Source organism: Jatropha curcas, chromosome 7, assembly GCF_041381405.1.
Source record: "Jatropha curcas cultivar XTBG-Jc1 chromosome 7, XTBG_Jcur_1.0, whole genome shotgun sequence".
NCBI classification, from domain to species: domain Eukaryota; kingdom Viridiplantae; phylum Streptophyta; class Magnoliopsida; order Malpighiales; family Euphorbiaceae; genus Jatropha; species Jatropha curcas.
In genome coordinates this window covers 25,480,882-25,502,485 of record NC_143157.1, presented here as the reverse complement: position 1 = coordinate 25,502,485, position 21,604 = coordinate 25,480,882, and the positions used below count along the sequence as shown (strand labels likewise).

The 21,604-nt window shown below is 34.1% G+C and overlaps 5 protein-coding genes across 11 annotated transcripts; 3 read left to right on the top strand and 2 right to left on the bottom strand.

Moving 5' to 3' along the window:
* The first annotated feature begins 106 nt into the window (after positions 1 to 106).
* On the top strand, positions 107 to 6,570 carry LOC105633121 (PPR superfamily protein). Of its 6 annotated transcripts, none has more exons than XR_016321722.1 (5): positions 107 to 551; positions 783 to 1,125; positions 1,238 to 4,610; positions 4,851 to 5,022; positions 5,985 to 6,570. XR_016321722.1 is itself a non-coding variant. In XM_089723962.1 (3 exons), exons 2-3 carry the CDS (start codon positions 963 to 965, stop codon positions 4,480 to 4,482), a joined length of 3,408 nt encoding a protein of 1,135 aa, XP_089580088.1. In that variant the 5' UTR covers positions 107 to 551; positions 783 to 962; the 3' UTR covers positions 4,483 to 6,570. The 6 variants fall into 6 exon arrangements, 1 of the variants encoding a protein (XP_089580088.1); XR_016321723.1 differs by having other exon boundaries at positions 4,784 to 5,022; XR_016321724.1 differs by having other exon boundaries at positions 107 to 378; positions 1,238 to 5,022.
* A 1,061-nt stretch (positions 6,571 to 7,631) lies between these two features.
* NOI (RPM1-interacting protein 4 (RIN4) family protein) lies at positions 7,632 to 9,944 on the top strand. Its single transcript, XM_012215668.4, has 3 exons — positions 7,632 to 7,790; positions 9,157 to 9,336; positions 9,568 to 9,944. The coding sequence occupies exons 1-3, from the start codon at positions 7,785 to 7,787 to the stop codon at positions 9,610 to 9,612; spliced, it is 231 nt and encodes a 76-aa protein (XP_012071058.1). The 5' UTR covers positions 7,632 to 7,784; the 3' UTR covers positions 9,613 to 9,944.
* A 107-nt stretch (positions 9,945 to 10,051) lies between these two features.
* Positions 10,052 to 13,714, bottom strand: P24BETA2 (emp24/gp25L/p24 family/GOLD family protein). The gene is made up of 5 exons (XM_012215666.3): positions 13,557 to 13,714; positions 12,833 to 13,042; positions 10,953 to 11,139; positions 10,751 to 10,858; positions 10,052 to 10,368 (listed from the first exon to the last, which is right to left on the bottom strand). Exons 2-5 carry the CDS (start codon positions 13,040 to 13,042, stop codon positions 10,235 to 10,237), a joined length of 639 nt encoding a protein of 212 aa, XP_012071056.1. The 5' UTR covers positions 13,557 to 13,714; the 3' UTR covers positions 10,052 to 10,234.
* A 1,610-nt stretch (positions 13,715 to 15,324) lies between these two features.
* Positions 15,325 to 16,046, top strand: LOC105633303 (aspartic proteinase CDR1). The gene is made up of 2 exons (XM_089724497.1): positions 15,325 to 15,530; positions 15,635 to 16,046. The coding sequence occupies exons 1-2, from the start codon at positions 15,325 to 15,327 to the stop codon at positions 16,044 to 16,046; spliced, it is 618 nt and encodes a 205-aa protein (XP_089580623.1).
* A 451-nt stretch (positions 16,047 to 16,497) lies between these two features.
* Positions 16,498 to 21,363, bottom strand: LOC110008624 (cellulose synthase-like protein E1). 2 transcript variants are annotated; one of them, XM_020678820.3, is made up of 8 exons: positions 20,925 to 21,363; positions 20,523 to 20,832; positions 18,892 to 19,032; positions 18,671 to 18,802; positions 18,353 to 18,412; positions 18,029 to 18,253; positions 17,572 to 17,919; positions 16,498 to 17,156 (listed from the first exon to the last, which is right to left on the bottom strand). In XM_020678820.3, exons 1-8 carry the CDS (start codon positions 21,194 to 21,196, stop codon positions 16,602 to 16,604), a joined length of 2,043 nt encoding a protein of 680 aa, XP_020534479.1. In that variant the 5' UTR covers positions 21,197 to 21,363; the 3' UTR covers positions 16,498 to 16,601. The 2 variants fall into 2 exon arrangements, with proteins under 2 accessions (XP_020534479.1, XP_020534478.1); XM_020678819.3 differs by having other exon boundaries at positions 18,353 to 18,565; positions 20,925 to 21,361.
* Between the last annotated feature and the right edge of the window lie 241 nt (positions 21,364 to 21,604).

The window sequence follows — 21,604 nt, the reverse complement described above, 5'->3', positions numbered from 1 at the left end:
ATTTGTTTTGGTGGGCCCATACTTTCCTGAACGTAATATATCAGTGCCAAACTGAGACTTGTTAGACTTGTTTTGTAATGGATTCTGAACAAATATTATGGGCTAAAATTAGTAAGCTCAAATATTTGATTTGGGCTTTTTGAATCCATATTTCATTAGTAGAAACAATAAAGTTCCGTTTCCTGCTGCTGCTCCAGAAACTATTTCATACTTCTAGTCTTCTAGAGCCACCGGAGAAGTCACATATACAGACAGACACACACTGACCTCTCTCATTTCAAGTCACAATATCTTTATGAGCTCCCGTCAGTAATTTCATCGCTCACGATAAGTTTATAAAATCGCTTCCCATATTTGTCAAAGAATCCAAGAAGTCCGGTAACTTCATAGGAAAACTGTTTCCTTTTACCTTTTTCTGGTCAAATTCAGCAAGTTGTGGCCAAAGCTACGATTTTGATTATTGGTGCATGCAGTTATTTGGGTGTAAGCTATTGTTTGCTTAGATGAGTTTGTTGAACACCGTATATTTGTTGAATTTTCTGAACGAAATTGTAAGTGTCACTTTATCATTATTTTAGTTTTTGAACTTATCGATTTTGTCACATGGTAATTGCAAACTCTTTCTCTGCACAAAGGAAGCCAAAAACATACAGATTTTTATTTTCATAAGAAGGAATTGAAGAGTTAAGGGAGACTTTAGAGAATGTTTTAAATTGGTTGCACTTATTCTATGACTTACAACATCATGATTTTACCTGAATTTGTGTTTTTGGTGGGTGCAGACACTGTGCGACAACTAAACTGGACCACACATAGTCGAGAAGAAACTCAAGTTTTATCTGGACTTTTTTTTTTTTTTTTTTTTTTTTAATTTCTAAAATTTGTAATGGCAAAATCAGACTTTGTCAAAATACGTTTTTCCTTTGCCATTATCCTTCGAGCTGCTGTTTACTAACATAAAAATGCTATCATGCTTAACTTCTTCAACATCCCAAAAAATCTCTCATTTTACCTATCAATTATCAAAATTTAGGCCAGCTTCCCACAAGGCCTTCTCATATTATACCAAACAAAGACTGCAAAATGATCATAAAAATCCAGAATTTACTGGTCCACTGGCCCCAGGTATAGCACCTCTCTGTGTTTTTCCATATACACTTTATTTATCTATTCTATGTTTGCATGTTTATGCATGAATTGTAGGCTCATTCTGAAGCTTTAATTTTTGGAGCAATAGGTGTAGATATGGAGAGAAGTATATATGAAATGCTCACAATAGAACGTTGGGAGTCACTAAACCACATGAACTATAGGCTGGCTTCACTGAGGCCAGTCCATGGGAGGCTTGCTCTAAAATTCCTCAATTGGCTTGTTAGGCAACCTGGTCTGGAAATTGTTCACCTTGCTCACATGTTTTCCATCACCACTCATATACTTGTCAGAGCTAGAATGTATGAGCATGCCAAATCCATCTTAAAACATCTCTCGAAAATGGGTGTTGGTTCAAAGGCTGTTTTTGATGCTTTAATGAACACTTACCCACTTTGCGGGTCAAACCCTTCAGTTTTTGATCTTTTGATTAGGGTTTATTTGAGAGAAGGAATGGTAGGTGATGCTTTGGAGACCTTCTATTTCATGGGTTCTCGAGGGTTTAACCCTTCTGTTTATACTTGTAATATGGTGCTAGGGTCAATGGTGAAAGATCAGAGAGCTGGGACGGTTTGGTTGTTATTTAAGGAAATGCTTGCTAGGAGAATTTGCCCTAATGTTGCTACTTTTAATATATTGATCAACATTTTGTGTCTGGAAGGGAAGCTTCAGAAAGCTGGTTACCTTTTAAGAAAGATGGGAGAGAGTGGGTATGTGCCAAATGTAGTTACTTATAATAGTGTGCTCAATTGGTACTGCAAGAAGAGATGGTATAAGGCAGCTTTTGAGTTGATTGAACAAATGGGGTCTAAGGGTATTGAAGCGGATGTATGCACCTATAACATGCTTATCGATGATTTGTGTAGAAATAGTAGGAGTGCGAAAGGATATCTACTCTTAAAAAAAATGAGGAAGAGAATGATATCTCCTAATGAAGTCACCTATAATACTATAATAAATGGTTTTGTGAAGGAGGGGAAGATTGGAATTGCAACTCGGGTTTTTGATGAGATGTCTATGATTAATCTTTTGCCTAACCATGTTACTTACAATGCTTTGATTGATGGGCATTGTGAAGAGGGTAATTTTGAACAAGCTTTGAGGCTTTTGGATATGATGGAAGCAACAGGACTAAGGCCTAATGAAGTCAGTTATACAACCCTTTTAAATGGTTTGTGCAAGCATGCCAAATTTGAGTTAGCTGGAAACCTTCTTGAGAGGATGAGAATAAATAGCATGTTTATTGGTCGCATAGCGTACACAACAATTATTAATGGCTTATGCAAAAGTGGACTACTTAATGAATCTGTGCAGTTGCTTGATAAGATGTTCAAGGCTAGTGTAAGTCCTGATATAATCACATTTTCTGTGCTCATAAATGGATTTTGCAGAGTGGGGAAAATTAAAAATGTGAAGGAAATCATATGTAAAATGTATAAAGCTGGATTTTCCCCAAACAATATCATATATGCTACATTAATATACAATTATTGCAAGATGGGAAATGTTATGGAAGCATTTAAGGTCTTTGCAGCTATGAGTCGTAGTGGCTGTGACATAAATACCTTCACATGTAATGTGTTAGTGTCATCTCTATGTAGAGATGGAAAGGTCAGAGAGGCAGAGGATTTCTTGCATCACATGAGAAGGATTGCCATTGTTCCTAACTCCATCACTTTTGATTGTATTATAAATGGTTTTGGGAATCTGGGTAATGGATTAAAAGCATTTTCTGTATTTGATGAAATGATCAAATTGGGTTATCATCCTAGTCATTTCACATATGGCAGTCTACTTAAAGGACTATGCAGGGGTGGAAATTTGGGAGAAGCGAAGAAATTGTTGGATGAACTCCACTATATTCCTTCCATTGTCAGTACTGCTTTCTATAATATGATTCTTGCAGCGACATTTAAATTGGGGAAGTTGTCAGATGCAATGGCTCTTTTTGATGAAATGGTCCAACGTAATGTGCTACCTGATAATTATACATACACTATTATTCTTGCTGGGTTATGTAGGAGGGGCAAGACTGTTGCTGCACTTCTTTATTTGGGGAAATTGCTGGGTAAGGGAGTTCTGTATCCAGATAAGGTCATGTACACTAGTTTGGTTGATGGTCTTTTCAAGGCTGGTCAACCAAAGGCTGCCTTTTATGTTTGTGAAGAGATGGAGAAAAATGGGATATGCCCCGATACTATTGCATTCAATGCAGTTATGGATGGATACTCAAGGATGGGAAATATGGCAAAGGTGGGTGATCTCTTCACAGTGATGAGCAATGGTAGTAGGATATCCCCTACTTTGGCTACATATAATATTCTCTTGCATGGGTATGCAAGGAAAAAGGATTTGCAAAAATGCTCTAATTTATTCAATATCATGATGAGGACAGGTATTTTGCCTGACAAATTGACTTGCCATTCTCTCATTCTTGGACTTTGTGAATCGGCTACATTGGATATTGGTCTTAAAATGTTGAAAAAGATGATAATGCAGGGTTTTGTAGTTGATCAGTGTACGCTTAACATGCTTATCATGGAATCTTGTGAAACAGGTGAAATGGGAAAAGCCTTTGAGCTGTTGAATATTATGAGCTTATTTGGGATTATTCCTGATGCAAATACACACAATGCCCTCATTAAGGGACTCAACAAAGTTTCTGCTGTCCGAGAATCCCATCTTCTATTGCATGAAATGTTGGAGAGGGGTATTATTCCTCAGTGCAACCAATATATTACTTTAATTAATTTTTTGTGTAGAATGGGTGATGTACAGGGAGCATTCAAGCTAAAAGATGAAATGGAAGAACTTGGTGTGAGTTCTAGGGATGTCGCTGAGAGTGCCATGGTAAGAGGGCTTGCCAAGTGTGGGAAGGTTGATGAAGCAAAGCTGGTTCTTGATTTCATGCTTCGGAAGAGCCTTATTCCAACTATTGCTACTTTTACAACTCTAATGCACATGTTCTGTAGGAATAATAACCTTTTGGAGGCCTTAAAGTTGAGGGATATAATGGAGCTTTGTGGTGTGAAACTTGATATTGTTGCATACAATGTTTTGATATCTGGCCTTAGTGATAATGGTGATGTTGCATCTGCATTTACACTGTATGAAGAGATAAAACGAAGGGGTCTCTTACCCAATACCACAACCTATTGCATTCTCGTCAATTCCATTATCACAGATGATGATAATCTTGTTAATGGTGAAATTCTTTTGAAAGATTTAGAGGACAGGGGAGTGATATCTGGGCATCGGAATCAAAGCATCAGACAAAGTTTGGTTGTTGCCATGAGAAAGTTGAAGTCCTTGAGGCAAAACAGAATTAGATGATGCCAAAATCTAGCAGGGAAGCAAAGTAAGAATGTTGAGAATGCAAAATCTAAATCATTCTATGAAAGGCAGAAGAGGAGGAGATGGATGGACTTCCATTACGTAGTCAGTGTGCTATTCATCACCTGGTATGTGTTTCACAGTTTGCACAAGTCAGTTTTCCTATTATGGCTAGTTTCCCATTTCAAATGAAAAGCAACCATATCTAGTATGAGCTTGTGATCAGTATGTATATGGATAGACCTTGTAGCAGGCTCTCGAAAAATAAGTAATTTCTGCTGGGCCTTCATACTTTTTTCAGGTTCAGTGGAGTTTCTTTTTGTTCTCATGTTTTCGCCCTGAGTAGTTGGCTGTTTTGTGCCTGTCAGGTGGACTGCACCTGATCAATACAAGGGGAATCACCACTGTCCATTAAATGTTGAGTAGGCTTTACACCTCATGTTGAGATATTTGGGGTGCAAAAAAAATTGTAGCTCGGACATAATTTGTAGCTCTTATGTTCTGATGATTTGGTGATGCCAACATGACTTGATGAGCTATGTAAGTCCATTTATTTTACTTATGTGCTTCTATTTTTTCATGTTTTTCCATGATGATAAAAGCTTTGACAGCTTGAGACTTTCAGTACCTACCGATATTTCTTTATACAGGACCTTCTTGTGTTAGCATCAGTGACTGGAAGATACCGAAAATGTTCACATGTTTGGAATGTAACTCACTATTTTTGTTTTAAATTCTTTAGCTTATTATTTGGTTCTTGGATTTCTCATTTCAGCTTAGCACCCTTCAACTTCACATCAAATTAGTCCGCTCATGGCATATTGGTTGTTGCAACTGAAATGAAATTAACGGGCATGTTAATTGCTAGATGATTTTTGTTTGACTTATATCTGATATTATGCAGCAAAGAATTGTCTTTATTGCATGTTACAATGACGAGTATCACAGGAGTTGTTTTCAACTAACCAGTTCATGCTCTACACTGGATTAATGAAACTTTGTCCTGAGGCTATTGTCTTATGGGAAATGCAGGACACTACTGTTTGTAGGTTGGACTTAGGATGAAGAGCTGTCTTCTCTTCATTTTTTAAATGTTCTTGCCCATGCAAGGGGCTAGCAGTTGTCTAGATTACCAACATGGTTACATGTTGTTAAGACCATCAGTAATGTGAAGCAAAAGGGACCAATAGTTTAAGCAGGCTAATTTGTTGTCTAATGTTGTTCTTCGTAACAAAACGGAAGATGCAAAATTGTCCTTACTGCATGTGGGTGCCATCTAGCAGATGCAGCATATCCATCATTAATTAGTTTAAACAGGCTAATTTATGATGAACACTATCTTATGGCCTGCCAATCAAGTCTTGTGGTCTATGGCGATAAGATAACCAAACTGCGAGATTCACTCATACCTTTCTTTTCAAGATCTTTCTTATTTAATCTTTTTGTCTGTAGTCTTAATTTCTGGAAAAACTTAAATCTTTTTTCCTTTGTCATGATTTCAGGAGAGTGACATGTCCATATAGATTGCAGCCCAATGAAGGTGTTTTGGGAGCAACTTGCTGAACATGAGATGTAAGAGGCGGCCACTTAGGGAACCAAATCAAATGGTATGTCTGAATCTCTCTATTCTGTTTCCAACAGATATAGGGCATGCAGAAAAAGACTCATAAACTTTGTTGATACTTGATAGTGTACCCTTAAAATCAGGCATCTCATTGTACAAAATATAATGCTTTGTTCCTAGCATGGCTGACAGAATCTAGCAATTGCTATTATCGACTTTGTTTTTCAATTTCACAATTGCTATTACCACTCAGGAAATGTCTTGGACACGCTGGGTGTCCTTTATATGTATAAACTCTTTCATCGATCTACAGTTTAATTAGGTGTGGTCTGATTAATCTTTTTATCTCTCGTAAAAATATATATAGAGAGTGGGAGGACTCTCCACCACAAAGGTTATCACCAATTTGATGCAAAAGGGATGGCTATCCCTACTGTATAGCCTACAACATTGTTCCTGTCCGTTGGATTAGTTGTTTACAAGGCATTAATATATTAAGTACCCCTTCAATTATTTTCCTTTTATGTCTATCATTTTTTATTGTGATGGCAGGGGAGAAAAAAGTTAAAACTGCTGCATTTATTTTATTCGTTTGCACATATTTTTAATGTCGAATGCAAACACTTAAAATTTGGTATTTATTTAATCTCAATCAACAAAGTTATATCCAACAATTTGGTATTTTGGATCTAAATTTGAATTTGTTGAGTTGGCTACATAATTAATTAATTTTGGTGATCCAGCTATGTTGGCAAAGATGTGCTAATCTGTCTTTTTCCTTATAGCCTTTATTTTGTCCTTTCTCATATCATACCGTTATTTTATTTCCAACGTTAGCTACATATTTTTGGACCAACCATTCTTTATTACTTAGTTTTATATATAATTTAATTACTTAGTCATAAATATAAGAATCTTTTGGAGCCTATGTCACATCTACTACAACCTTTCACTAGTGATTTTTTTTTTTTTTTAAATATTCTTTGCATCTTTATTTGATGGATAAATGACTATATAAAAATCAATGGATGAATTTAGCTATATGAAAGAATACAAACAAAGCTTACAGATTAAATAATTTGAAATATTTATTAGGATTTATTTATAAAGTTGCAATCGATTGATTTACCATAAGATTGATCTTATAATAAATAAATTACAAATTGTAAATAAAATATTTTCTTTTTATAAATAATTTAATTTAAATTATTTGCCTTTGATTGAAGTTTTTTTTTTTTTTTTAAAAAATGAATTTAACATATTAGTAAATATTGACATGTAATTCCCTCTATTTGGATAGAAAATAAAATCTAGACAATTTTTTTTTAATTAATGTGCTAATATTACAATTATTTGGTTTCATCTTAAAACTATAAAAACTATATAAAATTTGTAAACCCAAAAAATTAAAAACAGTGCCAGCAAATCAATTGTCCCAAAGCCAACATTTTTCTCCCAAAGTCCCAGTCACACCGCTTGCCAGTTCACCCTCCATCCCGTTCACTGACCTGTTTTTGTCACGTCACCGCTGACGGTGGATTAACGGCGACGTTTGAGTTGTCCATTGCCGTTAAAATAGCACCCCTGTTCAACAAGTTTACAGTAGAATCAGCCCACTTCAGGCCCAATTCTAACTCTCCAAAAGTCTAAAAGAGAAGTTCTCTCTAGCTCTCGCTCTTTCTCTCTCTCTTGCGTTATACATTTTCTTTACCCAGAAAGACTTCTCTCTATAGAATTCATGTCGGTATGTATCTTTCTTTATATTTATTATTGTACATATGGGTATATGTGTGTGTATGCGTTTGCTTATTTATGGGCACAATTTTTATTTTTCTTTTTCTTTCCTTTTTCTTGTTTTCAAATTTTTTAATGCTTGTTTTGGTATTTGGTGTTCAAGTTTCTGATCGATTTGATTGGATATTTGGTTTCTTAGTTGAATAAATCACGTAAAGTTATTTTCTTTAATAGAAACTTTTTGAATTCTACTGATTTGATCTTGGGTTGTCTCTAGATTGGATATAATTTGATCAATTTTTTTCCCAATTTTGTATTTTTTTTTTTTCCATTCATTTCTACCCTCTACTCAGGATTTATTCAAGGTTACTCAATTTTGCGTTCTTTGTACAAAAGTTGATGCTTTGTGTGTGTGCGCGCGCGCGCGAGCTGTTTTTTGGGGAGAACTTTTAGTTGTTGCATTTGAACACTTTATGTGTGCGAGTGTTACTAAGCAATTTTTAATTTTTATTAAGACGTCTACTTTGCTCAGAAAGCTGAAGTTTTTCTTTAATGTAATAGTTGAGCCTGAACAGCCAATTTATGAGGAAATGTCAAGTAATAGGTCATGTCTTTGCTGCTTTGCTGTGGTGTTATCAAGAAATTCATGCTACAATTCTATGTGTTACAGGGAACTGGCAGTGTAATTAGTAGTGTAGATTTCAGTAATGAAAGTGGAACCAGTTTGAATTTTTTTAGAACATAATGGGAATTGGCGCCTATGAATTGGAATAATTACCATATTTCAGAAATTATATATGGTATACTTTTAGTTTTTTCATGGAAAATCAATGCGCCTATTTGTATTCAAGCAACGTTCCGTCCATTAAGTTCTATTATTTTTTAATAGTAAAATGAACTTGATCTCCTTTGAGATGCTAGGTATAAATATTGGATGCTATGTAGGGTATGACTGCCATTTGAGTCTATGAACCCTGACTGGTGGTTCCTTGTGTTGAGGGATTACCTATGCTTACAGAGATAAGTATTGTACGGGACACAATATTTGCTCTTAAGCTCTTGCTCTTACACATGCAATGGTTTCTGATTAATCACACAAAATCATTACTGAATAGAAGTTATGATATCTCCTGGTGGCTGGGCCAACTATTTCTTCTTTTCCAAAGTGTCATATTTGGACAGTTTAGTCTTATTATATTGTCCAGTATCATATTTTAAACTTTGTACTTGTATCTAGCATCATAGGTGGCTAGAACTAGACAGAAGAGAACACACTGCTTGCTTGCTGTACTTAGTCCCGTACTGCTCTGAAAATCTTGATTGAAGCTCTTCTTATTTCTCTCTCTCTCTCTCTCTCTCTCTCTCTCTCTAAACAGGACACTGGTCGACCATTGCCAAAATTTGGTGAATGGGATGTTAATGACCCTGCTTCAGCTGAGGGATTTACTGTGATCTTTAACAAGGCTAGGGATGAGAAGAAGACAGGTGGCAAACCAGAGTCACCTGCACAGGTTGATTCTCATATCAAGCCTGGAGTCGATCCTGGCAAACCTCAGGTTCTAAGTTCTCTGATATTCACTGCTTAAAATGGCCTAACTTTGACAAACTCTGAAAAAAAAAAGTGCACATGCGCATACACTTGCAGAGCGCTAATTATATATATATATATATATATATATATATAATCACATTCGTTGGTGGCCTATGATATTTTTCCGCAGAAATTTGTTGGTTTAACATTTATAGTTCTTTCTGGATCCTGACATGGATATTGTATTTGTTTTCAGAAAAAATGGTTTTGCTGCATTCAGAGCCCGGCTGCAGATTCTTGACAATGCCATTTCCCCGTAAGAGCTTCAATGAAGGAGTAATTTCATGTATAAGTGTCCCCACCATATATTTAGTAAAGAAGTTAGAAGCTGTAGAGTGATGATGAGTCCTGCTGGAACTTGTTATGTTGTAAGACTGAATTGTGGGGAAAAGGGCGAATACGTAATTATTGTATTTATCAAGATGCACTCATCTCTTTCCTAATCTATACTTCCTCGTGTTATTAGTTGTAGAGCTTTTGAGGCATTTTGTTTCTTCTGTTGTATTTGGTAAACGGGCTTTGTTTGTGAAATATACATATTTTCAAGTTTCTTTTCCAAGGAAACTACTTCAATATAGTGCATAAAATGATAATTGGAAAATGATTTAAGCCATTATACTGTGCAACTCTGTGATCTTGATGTCAAGCCAATGCAACAGTAAATCGAGAAAATCAAATCATTTTGAAAAATTAATCTTTTGTAATTCAATAATTTAAAGAACAAAGGTTCCAAAATGGATGGTTTATACTCTATACACGTCCTTTTCCCCTAATTGATGAGGAAAGAAAATCAGTTTAACTCTGATATGAGAGACACTTTGCTTAATACTACAACTATTTCGCAGCAGTGCTTAATTTAAACTCTAAACTCTGGACATCCCAAGCTTCCGTTCGAACAGTCGTCGGAGAAGGTAAACTTGCAGAACACTAGCACCGATGAGTGCTGCAGATTCATAGAAGGCCTTGTGAATAGCCCTTTTGCTCATTGCTTCATTTACTGCAACAATAACCAAAGAGATGGTGAATAAGTTGACAAATGACTAATTCATACATTTCCCTATTAGACCAGCATAAACTGATGTAACAATGACAATTCAGAGCTTGTTTTGCCCTTGCGTTGATTGGATAATCAAATATTTCCTTTCAACTGAACAAGGGTGTGATAGCTATGACAATCAATTGACTGTCACAAGTTGCCTTATGCCAAGGGATAAGAGTTTTAAGAGAATTTGTCATGTCCCATTATGTTCAGAGGCATATAGTCTTGCTATTCACAAAATTCAAGTGTTATTAGCACTACCGAATCAAAAAGGAAAAGGAAATAGCAGGACATTTATCTCCAACTGGAATACAACATAAGAAAGATCTCAAAAACAGACCTATTGCCTGACGTTCAGTCTGAGCCTCCAGCCAGTGCTGTTCAAATTGAATGTTGTAAAGAGCCTCTTCAAGCTTCCATATCTGATCCAACAAAGGTTTAAAATGTTCTGCAAATGCACAATGCAAACATATTAAGTCTGCCTCTTGAGGACTCAGTCTGAATTAAAAGAATATATATATCGAGAGAGAAGCATCATTCACCATCTTTCGCATGCTCATCATAGTATGAAAAATGGCCCACATGTATATCAAAGTCAATGGTTTCATGGTATGGAGACTTGTTAGTGAAGCAAAACCGGTGGACTCCTCTTTGACGAGCCATAAACTCGAACTTATCACTTGTCTTGTCACGAAAATCATGAATTTGATCACCAGAAGGCCCCTTTATCTGAAAATATGAAAAACACATTCAAAAGATAAGAGGCATGGCTGGTAGGAGAGAAAGATAAAAGCATAAGAGTTAAAATTGTACCAGGTTTATTCTCAACTATGTTATCAATCATGACCATAAATTGCCACAAAATTTGCATACTTGAAAATATTTGGTCAAGATTAGAAAAAGACGAAGTATTGAACTTTTTCAATCATTTTTATATATAATGAGCAAGAACAGATTGGAATTCTATTCCAAGGAACAAGAACAGGTTGGAATTCTAAATTAAAAAACTCTTTCAAACTGATAGTAAATGCATGATGCCTTACTGCCCACTTAAAGGAGCTCAGAATTTTTTCATATGGGAAAGTAAATCATGATTTGGAAGATCTGAACTGCTGAACTTAGACTCAAAGTTTGGTTCTCCACTAAAAGTAACCGAACATTCCTGTTGTCACCCTAAATGCCAATATTTTTATTATGGAAATCAAAAGTCCAAACCTCTATAATTTCCATCAAACCATTAACACCAAATCCCTTGCTGCTATGAAATCTATTGAAGAACACAAATAGGGAATGTAGTCCAGGTAATTAACAGATGCTAGATAGATACACATCGTGCCAAAGAGTATTATGTGGCTCAATTTACTCTTCTATTTTGGCTGTTACACCTTTAGAATGCTGTTAACTAATTATAAAATAGATGCATGTTATTTGAAGTAATCTTCAGTCTATAGAAGACTAAAAAAAAGGTTTAACTACAAAGTACCATACAAAAAGTTAAAAAATTTAGCATACCAGAAATAAATGAATCATAAGATACATGGCAAAAGGGGGGGAAATTTTCCCCAACCTAGCTAGATAACCATTTCGACTTCAATCCCAAAATGTAAACCTCAACCATTTTAAATATAGCATATAACCATGCAAACAATTATCTCAACTTAATTTCCATTTCACATTACATATAATTGCTTAACAAATTCATGTCTCAGATAACACAGAGCAGTAATGAACTGTTTCTCAAAAGAATACTTTCCCTCTAAATTTGTGAATAGCCCAATGAAGAAAGAGAAGAGGCAGGGAATGGAAAAAGAGGTCTAAAAGAGATGGATGGGTTATGGGCGTCAATGATTCGGCGGCTAGAAATAGATTGCCGCCAGGATGAAACTGCCCCTAATTTGTTTGTTTTTCAAGAAAATTTTGTACTAAAGCTCATATGGGCTCAAGGTAAGTTGAATTTGGAAAAGCAAGTGATATCTATTGAAGATTGTTTTGACATTGGGCTGAAGTAAGCTAAACAATTTAAACCGAGCTAATGTAAGTCAATTTTTTTTCTCAAAAAATGTCTAACAAGAAAACAAAATTGAAAATGAGCTGGTAGGCTAAGTGATGAGCTTGACCCAAGTATGTTAAGGCACAGCTCAAGCACATTTAACTCAGCTCATTGATAGTTTTATTTTAGCAAGAAAGTCCTAGGTATATTCATGATGAAACCATTTGCACTACAAAACTACAAATAATAGTTCTCTGCACAGTAAATATTGCCTAATTTTCCATAGGTGAAAAGCAAAATATGTTATAATACATTTGAAAATAAGCTTTCATGTGTATTTGTGCTTTCCATAATTTCTAATATGCCCAAAAAATTATAAAGCTTAAATTTTAATTAAATACAAAAAACCCAACCAAGAAAGATGAGAATTACCACAAGATCAACACCATCATTGGTATAATGCCAAGATGAATCTGTCTTGATGACAACAAAGGAAACATGAACTGTATCCCCTTCAAATTTAACATCATGAGAGAAGCACTCTTCCCTATCAATCACGAATCTAATTCCAAAAACTGCTTGTTGGCTCAACAATATTTCCAGCAATACAACAGCACAGAGTTCCTTTAGCCCAATACCCATCTGCAGAGTATAAAGGCAACAACATTTCAAGTCAGAAGAAGAAGTTACCAATCACATTACCCCAATAGTGGGGCTAAATTCCACACTGAAAGAATCTGTATAATAGCTAAAACTTCACAATGAGTTAAATCAACCAATAGAACTCACATTTAACACCAGCCTAAACCATACATTGATGAGATATAAAATTTAATGAGAAAAAGAAAGTAAAAAAAAAAAAAAAAAAAATCAAACCAGTTAGCGATAAACCAACAATTATATTTAAGTCCACACGATTGATTAGATGCTCCGCTTGGCAGTTAAGGAAAAGAAAATGTCGAAATTCCCATAAAATCAAAAGGGTTTTCCATTATCCATCTTCAAAAAATGGAACGACAGAAAAAAAATTCAAAATTTTCTCCATTCCGAATCCAATCGTGGAAAACAATCTCGATCTATAAAAGATAAAATTTGAACGAGAAAATAAAAGAATATTGAAGCGAAACAAATAATTAGAAAGAAGAAAATAAATTACCTTTCGAGTTGGATTAAGAGGATCGTTAAGGTTCTTTTAAAGCCAAACTCACTTATCAAAGAATCGAACTTGAGAATCAGACCTTGCGACGTTCGAGACTTTTGAGGTGTAGCGTTGTGTTGTGTTCTGTCGTAATGGGCTTTGATTCTATGTGTTTCACTGCACCGGTTATAATTTTGCATCTATACGTTAATAAGCCTCCACGTATACTCGTGCAATCGATCTTTGCCACCTACCTTGTTTGACAGCAATTGGCCCATTAGGATGTAACTAGAGGGGAAAAAAAGTCAACTAGAATTAGCAAAGTGTTCACTTAAAATAAATATTTAGCTAAGAGATTTCAAGATAATAAACAAAAAAAAAAAAAAATAAAAAATAAAACCAAATGAATTAAAATATGTTGAGTAAAAAATAGTTATTAAATTACTTATTTTCACAAAAAAATATTAAAACTACTACTAATATTATTATTTACAAATAAATAATCCATAAAATTTGAATTGCTTAATAGTTTAAACGTAAAAGTTTTACGGCATAAAATATAATCAATTATATATTAATACATATTATGGATTAGGAGATCAGCCAACCAGGAAATTCATTTTTTTGTTAGAGCTTTCTATTCTTATATTCGTTTTTTAGGAATTGAATTCCGTTCTTTATTGTTTGTTATCTTTTTATAATTATTAATGCAAGCAGCCGTGTTTTGCTTTAAAAAAAATATATATACATTATTGCATATATTTATAGAGTGAATTTTATAAGGATAAAATAATTTTAAAAGAAGAAGTGCGGTTAATTAATTTTGCTAGTATATATAAAAATGATTTCAAAAGTCCAATTGGGCTTAGAGTTGTTTTCTTTTGTGAATAGATTTGTTCATTGTCTATTCTCCAATTCTGACATTGGACAAGTCCACTAGCCCAGTTGGTAGTTTCACATATTGATTAATCATTCATGGGCTAATAAGGCCCATTCACCAGAATTTTTTAAAATATATTTATTTTAATGTTCATTCAGCAATCTTGGCAGCATGTACAATTTTTTTTTTTTTTTTTTAGGTGACATTTGTGACTAATTACATTCTGCTCTTCAAACTTTACTCTTAACTCTCAGCACTATTCAATTAAGCAAATTTATTTACAAGTTCATTTCAGCATCTCCAATCATGGCGGAACCCTCAGTTGTTTTAACCATTGCTACACTTGTAATATTTATTTCATTGATACCTCCAAAAGTGGTTTCAGTGTTGAATTAATTAGTAGAGATTCTACAGACTCTCCTTTCTACGACCCTGATGAAACTCCTACTCAACGATTAGCTTATGTTCTTCGTCGATCCATACCGTATTCAACGTTTCAGCCCAAAGACACACTCTTCCAAAAATGTTAGAGTCTCTGGCAAAAATGTCATCGTATCAAGGTCAATACTGATGAGAATTTCAAATGGAACTCCTCCTTTCAAAATATGGGGAAAAGTTGATACAGGAAGTAACCTAATGTGGACTCAGTGCAAGCCTTGTAAAACATGTTACGAACAAGATGATCCTTTTTTTGACCCAATAAATTCCTCTGCATATAGAAACTTATCTTGCACTACAAAGCAATGTCAGATCCTAGGAGAATCTGCCAGTTGCTCTAGTGAAGACAGGACTTGCCAGGATAAATATTCCTAGGGGGATGGTTCTTTATCTGATGGAACTGTTGCTGCTGATACATTAACTCTACGTTCAACCTCAGTTACTTCCATTACACTTCCTAATTTTATTATGGGTCGTGGACATAATAATAGAGGACTTTTTAGTCCAGAAACCTCTGGTACTATCGGCCTTGGTGGGTCGAAACCTTCTATTGTTTCTCGATTGGGAGATCTAAGTGATAGGAAATTCTTTTGTTGTTTGTTGCCATATTCATCTAAAGTTGGGAAATCGAGCAAGCTCAATTTTGGACAAAAGGCGTCGTTTCAGGCGAAAGAGTACAATCCACACCATTAAAATTCAAACATCCTCCGTATAATGGATTCTATTTTCTGATACTAGAGGCAATAAGTGTAGGAAATAAAAGAATAAAATTTAGCAGTTCTTCTTCTACTACGGAAGGAAACATAATCATAGATTCTGGAACTGCATTGACATTCTTCCCTGATGCTTCCTTCTCAGAATTGGCTACGGCATTCGCCGCTGGTGTTACCGGCGGGAAACGTGTCAAAGACCCATCTGGTTTTCTTCCAGTTTGTTATAACTCTACTACTGAATCTAGAATAAAAAATTTCCAAGGGTTACAGTTCATTTTAGGGGGTCCGGATGTGAAACTGAAACGCGTTAATAGGTTTATTAGAGTTGCAGAAGGTGTTATTTGTAAACCTGGTGGTGGTGATTCTGCTGCATTATATGGGAATTTCGCACAGATGAATTTTCTGGTGGGGTATGACCTTGTAAAGAAAACGATACCGTTTAAGCCAACTGATTGCGGGAAGGAGGAAGTAACTTGATAAGTTATTAAAATTTTGTGAGTGAAATAACGTGAATAGCCTTTAAATTAGGGTTGGGTTGTATTATGGGATTGTGATTGATGGCAGAAACCGCTGGCATTTTGTGAAAATTAATATAAATCATTTATAGGATAGGATAGTTTGTACTCGTATAAAAATCAGCTTCTGTATGATGTTGTCATTTGAAAAGAATCAAGACATATCAGATTTCATGTTTTCTTTGAAAAACAGAAAATCTCAAGCCATAAATATGGATTAATTAGATAAAATCAAAAACAGAATTGTGAATACAAAACTATGGTTACACATTTTCCAAAAATTTACAAATGAGATGACCCTCAGATTTTTATCCATTCCATCTGTGGAATTTGGGCAGTTTTTATCATGGGTCTCTCTATATTTAATTTTAATCAATTAATATATATATTGACTATTGAATATGTAATAAAAGTTGAATAATAGAAACATATATTTGTAAGCTCATCTTAATATTTCACTATATTACAGAAATATGGTTCTTGAGTAATATATAAAATTAAAATAAAAAGAGAAGACTCAGTATAGGAGAGTGAAGCTGATACAGGCAAGAAGGGCCAATGCAAACGATTTTACTGTTACAGAACCTGGCAACTTACCCTTGTCCTTCCTTAGGAAAAGGGCTTGGTACAAAGGCAAGTTTATGAGAACTAAAGCACCACAAAGAATAATTTGTGAAAGCATTGCCTCAAAAAACCTAAAACTAATCTCTTTCATGATCACTTTCTGAACCACCCCAACAAAGCAGAACAAATTGAGCATTGCAAGTGTAGCTAAAATGGTAAACATTGGAGATGAAGCTCCAAACTCCATTATCTCTTTTTCGTACCTTTTCAATACATCTTCATCAGCAGCTTTTGCAGTGATTATGAATGTTGAATTGGTAAATCCTAGCATCTTTGAAATGGTGTCAATGAAGGCAAAGACGTAAGAGGTACCTCTTTTATATAGCCATATTCTTTGGTCATTCAACCATCCAAGGATTGTGCCCCGACACCACAGGAACTCAGCTAAGCTACAAATATAGCTTGCAGATATCACATAAGCAAATGGTAGAAACCATGGACTTGATACCTGAAACCAACAAAAATATAATTTTGAATATTCATACATGCTGTGAACTACCACTAATTGCTATCATTAAAATGAATGCAATATGTGGTCCCTTTTTTGCAGTTAGACAAAGTATAAGATAACAATCTGTATCTCTAATGAAGCAATCCGTGTATTTTATGCAGTAACACTTAAGTGTACCAATAATATACAAATGTAGTAATACAAATATATTAGCAACAAATGTTTTCTTTTCTTTTTTCACAATTTCTGATGAAAGATTCTATTGATCAATAGAGTTGAGGCAAATGAAGTGTTTAAATTTTTAGTCATGGTTTGATGACATAGAACATTTTCGTAAATTTTCTTTTCATTAAGTTGCATATGCAGAACCAAAAGTATTGAAATGATTGCTGCAAAAAAGGAGAACATGCACCTGTGGAAACAAGGATATGCCTTTGAGGAGACAAAGTGATGGAACAATAGAGTAATATAGGGTTGGAAAGCAGTTTGGAGGCCACAGACCATAGACGAAATATGCCATTCGCAGGCCAAGGCTAATCTTTCCGTGTGCATACCATGCAGGGCTACACTTGGAAAACAAAACCTGGAAATCACCTTCAGCCCATCTTTTATGCTGCACTAGTGTCTCAGACAACGTGATAGGTGCAATGCCTAAGAATGCATTCCTTTCTGGATTGAAATACACGGATTTCCATCCTTTGCATTGGATTGACAAACCTGTGATCACATCTTCCACAGGACACCCGTATATCAATCCCATCTGCAATAAGAAATTCTTTCATTTTATTAGTTACAAAACGATGTTTCAATTAAAGACTTGTATTTTTTTTTTTTCAAGTTCAAATTAGAAAAGGAGATTCTGAACAGACCTCAATTCCCCATTTAGTATTTTGCTCATAAGTACAGCTTGCAAGAGGCTTTGTTTCTTCTTCTAATTCTTCTATATTCAGTTGTATCTTATAATCATCATTTCTTGTCCATTCAAATTTACAATCTTTACTGAATTTTTTTCCACATAGAGTATCTCTCCTATGAAAACAGCCAGTTCCAATGTATAAAGGACCCCCAAAACCATCCAAACCATGGAAGTCCACCTTCATTGCCAAAATTAACAAAAAGGCAAAATGAACTATCAACTAATATGAAAAATTAATATATATATATATACATATATATATGGAAAATGCACTTACATCCATTATCACTCGTAATAAGGAACTGTATATGTCATTCTTAGTGATGTTCTCGAAATTCTGAGGGAATTGCACAAAAGCAATGTCATGACCCTTCTCTTCGTCCATAAAGAAACAGAGTGCATCCATAACAGAAAGTGAATTGTTTGAGTACATATCACAATCTAGAGTTAAAATAATCTCTCCATTGCTAATCTTTGATGACACTCTAATCTGAATATTATACCACAAAAGAAAAACAACCGAATAAATGAACTTTTTTTGTCAAATTTTATGGTGTAAGACCAAAACTTAAGAATGAGCATACATACAACTCACCAAGGCATTCAAGGCACCAGCTTTAAAATGATGGGGATGTTTGGGCCTTTTCTCTCTAGCAAGATACACTAGAGTAGGCAATCGACACCCATCAATATCTATGGAATTTGGAGCTTTCCCATTTATCAAAACCTGGCAAAAAAGGTAAAAAATTCAAATATCAAACGATTAGAGTGCAGAAAATTTTGGCAACGGTTGTCAATGAGAAATTGCTGTATTACCTGTAGAATTGTGCCATGATCAAGCCGTGAAGAGTAGGAATTCCACTGCGAAAATCCTTTATGATTGAATTGTTCTTCTTCAGGGATCCGACCGAGATTGTTTGCATTTTCAATTCTGTTTTCCATGTCTTCATATAAATTCTACAAGAACAGAGTAAAAACTGATACTATTACTATCATATAATATCATTGCTGTGCCTGTCACCAAAGATTGTCATTTTCTGGAGCCGTCGTTTTTCTCATCTTGTTAGCTATCAGCAACAAGCTAAGAGTAAGAGTAAGAGTAAGAGTAAGAGCTAAATTAAACAGGCCCTAAGCCTGTCGTTCAAAATGTGACCGATTTAAACAAGTCTACCATCTGATTTTCCCATCCTGTCGTTGGATGACAGCTTGTATTAAACGACAGCCTGACTTTAATGTTTAACAAGTTTTCCCCCCAATGCATAAATTCAGCTCATTTATTTAAAGAAAGTGGAAGAAAAGAAAACTTTTTTTCTTTTTTCTTTCGTGTAAAACCGCCTATCACTGTCAGAGACTGTCTAATCTGGCTCTAGATTTAATTACCCCCAATCTAAAAGTACGTTTAGTGGAAAATGAACCTGAAAACTCTTTTCACATACTTAACATGCGTTACCAATTGAGCTATAATTCATAGATAAAGAAAAAAAAAAAAACTTTGATTCAAAGTGTACTTCCTTCCCAGTATTGTTTCTCCCTCCTCAAATTGTTTAAGTATTTTAATGCACTTACAAAATTAAACAGTATTTTGTTGAATCATAATTCATAACAAAAGTAAATTAAATAAAAATCATTCTTCTGTTTATTTTTAGTACTGTCATTCAATGATATGTAAAATACTTATTTAGGCCGGTATATCGATCCATTTATATACTAAACTAATTACAATAGTGTTTTGATTTAAATAATGATGTTTCTGACTATATACTAAAATGAAAAGTAAAACAGAAAATTTTGAAATAATTTTTTTTTTTAATTGGCTTGGTGTATGGATGATGCAATTAAATCACCTCAATTATAAACTAAATATTGCTTATATTTTACTAAATTATCTTTTTATCACGCTTAACTATTCTAACTTTAACAATTCTCTATGCATTAATTAAAATAATTAAGAGAGAAATAGTAAGATGATAATATATATTCTAAGAACTTATAAAAAAATAGTTATTGTGTTTAGTAGTGATAAAAATAAAATTAGAAAAAAGTTAATTAATATTCTATAATCATTTTAAAATGATAGATAATTTTTTAGAAAAAAGAACTTCTAAATAATTACATATAAAAATAAAAATGAAGAGAGTCCTTGATTTATAACTTGTTCGATTTTTTAAAAATAGTTTATGGAGGGAGATAAAGTAATCCCAATTAAGAAATAAAAAAAAAAAATGAATGTAATTTTTATTTGTAGAGATTTTTCTCCTTTAGAAATAAAAAATATTATATTAAAAAATAAATTTCTTTAAATTATATATTTTAATTATAAAAATTTTATAAAAAAAAATTCAATATTTAAAATAATAATTTTAACAAAAAAAATTAATCTCAATGTCAAACATGCTGCTGAGTGCTAACCACACAAGTGTGAAAAAAAAAGAAAAGAAAAATATCACCTTAATAGCTGCATAAGCCTTTGTTTGATCCAGATTAGGTTTTAAAGCAAAATAAGCAGCAGGAGACCTTGGCTCCACATGGAATCTCTTACAATATGGTATCCAATGTCTTGCAAATCTTGATGCTTCCATTAGAGCATAGAATGTAACATCTGATCCTCCATCATCAGATAAATACACACTTAACTTTTCTGCAGGATAATCATAAGCCATTACTGACAGAACAGTGTTCATCACCATTAATGGGGGCTCAATTGCAGGATTTGCCGTGCACACAAATATGTCTACTCCTGGTAAATCATTCTTGTACCTGTTCTTGAGCATAATATAATATAATTCCAAATTCAAATTTATTTTTCAATAATTAAAAATAAAAAGGATATAACTATCTAAACAAAGTACCTAGTAAAGAGTCTCTCCTTGAAGGTGAACCTATAGATCTTGTTCCACCTTGGAGCTTGAGTAAACAACCAGTAAAAACCAAACCATAATTCAGCTCCAAGTAATCCAATCCAAACCCATCTCCCATCTTCTTCTTTACTTGGTATGTTTCTTACTCTGTAATACCAAACTAAACAAATACCTAAAAACACAGTTCCTGCAAAGATTCTATACAAGATACTTCCTTTTGCTTTCTTTGTTTCGAACAGAGGATTCAACTGTTCGCTTCCCATCTCTTGGTGCTTAATATGGATGAGAAAATGCAACAGCCGGCTATCCCATATATAATGGAAGCAGTTTAACTTTCCTTTTCTTTTGTTTATCTACAGGCAGAAAATTCTTGTTTGGTGCTTCGTAAACGTTGGATATGGATGTCATGTCAGGCCCATAAAGAAAAGCACTACCCTCAGAAATTTTTTTCATCCACAAGAATTAAATACTAAAGCTGTTATCTAAGGGGACGAAATTTTTCTACTCAAACCAATTCTTTTGATAAATATATTTTGTTTTTTTGATATACGAGGAAAGATAGGCTAATAAGGACATATGGGAGTTATGATAAAAATAATGTAATTTTGAAATTTACCTATCAAAATAATGCGTTTTTGAAATTATTTTCAATCATAATGTCGAAATTGGAG

Coding starts and splice junctions, on each gene's coding strand:
- LOC105633121 (XM_089723962.1), top strand. CDS start 963: ATGCTATCATGCTTAACTTCTTCAACATCCCAAAAAATCTCTCATTTT. Junction 1,126..1,237: donor TACTGGTCCACTGGCCCCAG/GTATAGCACCTC, acceptor TTGGAGCAATAG/GTGTAGATATGGAGAGAAGT.
- NOI (XM_012215668.4), top strand. Junction 9,337..9,567: donor TCGATCCTGGCAAACCTCAG/GTTCTAAGTTCT, acceptor ATTTGTTTTCAG/AAAAAATGGTTTTGCTGCAT.
- P24BETA2 (XM_012215666.3), bottom strand. CDS start 13,042: ATGGGTATTGGGCTAAAGGAACTCTGTGCTGTTGTATTGCTGGAAATA. Junction 11,140..12,832: donor ATGATGGTGTTGATCTTGTG/GTAATTCTCATC, acceptor TCATATTTTCAG/ATAAAGGGGCCTTCTGGTGA. Junction 10,859..10,952: donor TGATGAGCATGCGAAAGATG/GTGAATGATGCT, acceptor GTGCATTTGCAG/AACATTTTAAACCTTTGTTG.
- LOC105633303 (XM_089724497.1), top strand. CDS start 15,325: ATGGGTCGTGGACATAATAATAGAGGACTTTTTAGTCCAGAAACCTCT. Junction 15,531..15,634: donor GCGTCGTTTCAGGCGAAAGA/GTACAATCCACA, acceptor AAAATTTAGCAG/TTCTTCTTCTACTACGGAAG.
- LOC110008624 (XM_020678819.3), bottom strand. CDS start 21,196: ATGGGAAGCGAACAGTTGAATCCTCTGTTCGAAACAAAGAAAGCAAAA. Junction 20,833..20,924: donor AAGGAGAGACTCTTTACTAG/GTACTTTGTTTA, acceptor GCTCAAGAACAG/GTACAAGAATGATTTACCAG. Junction 17,157..17,571: donor GCATATCCTTGTTTCCACAG/GTGCATGTTCTC, acceptor TGTTGGTTTCAG/GTATCAAGTCCATGGTTTCT.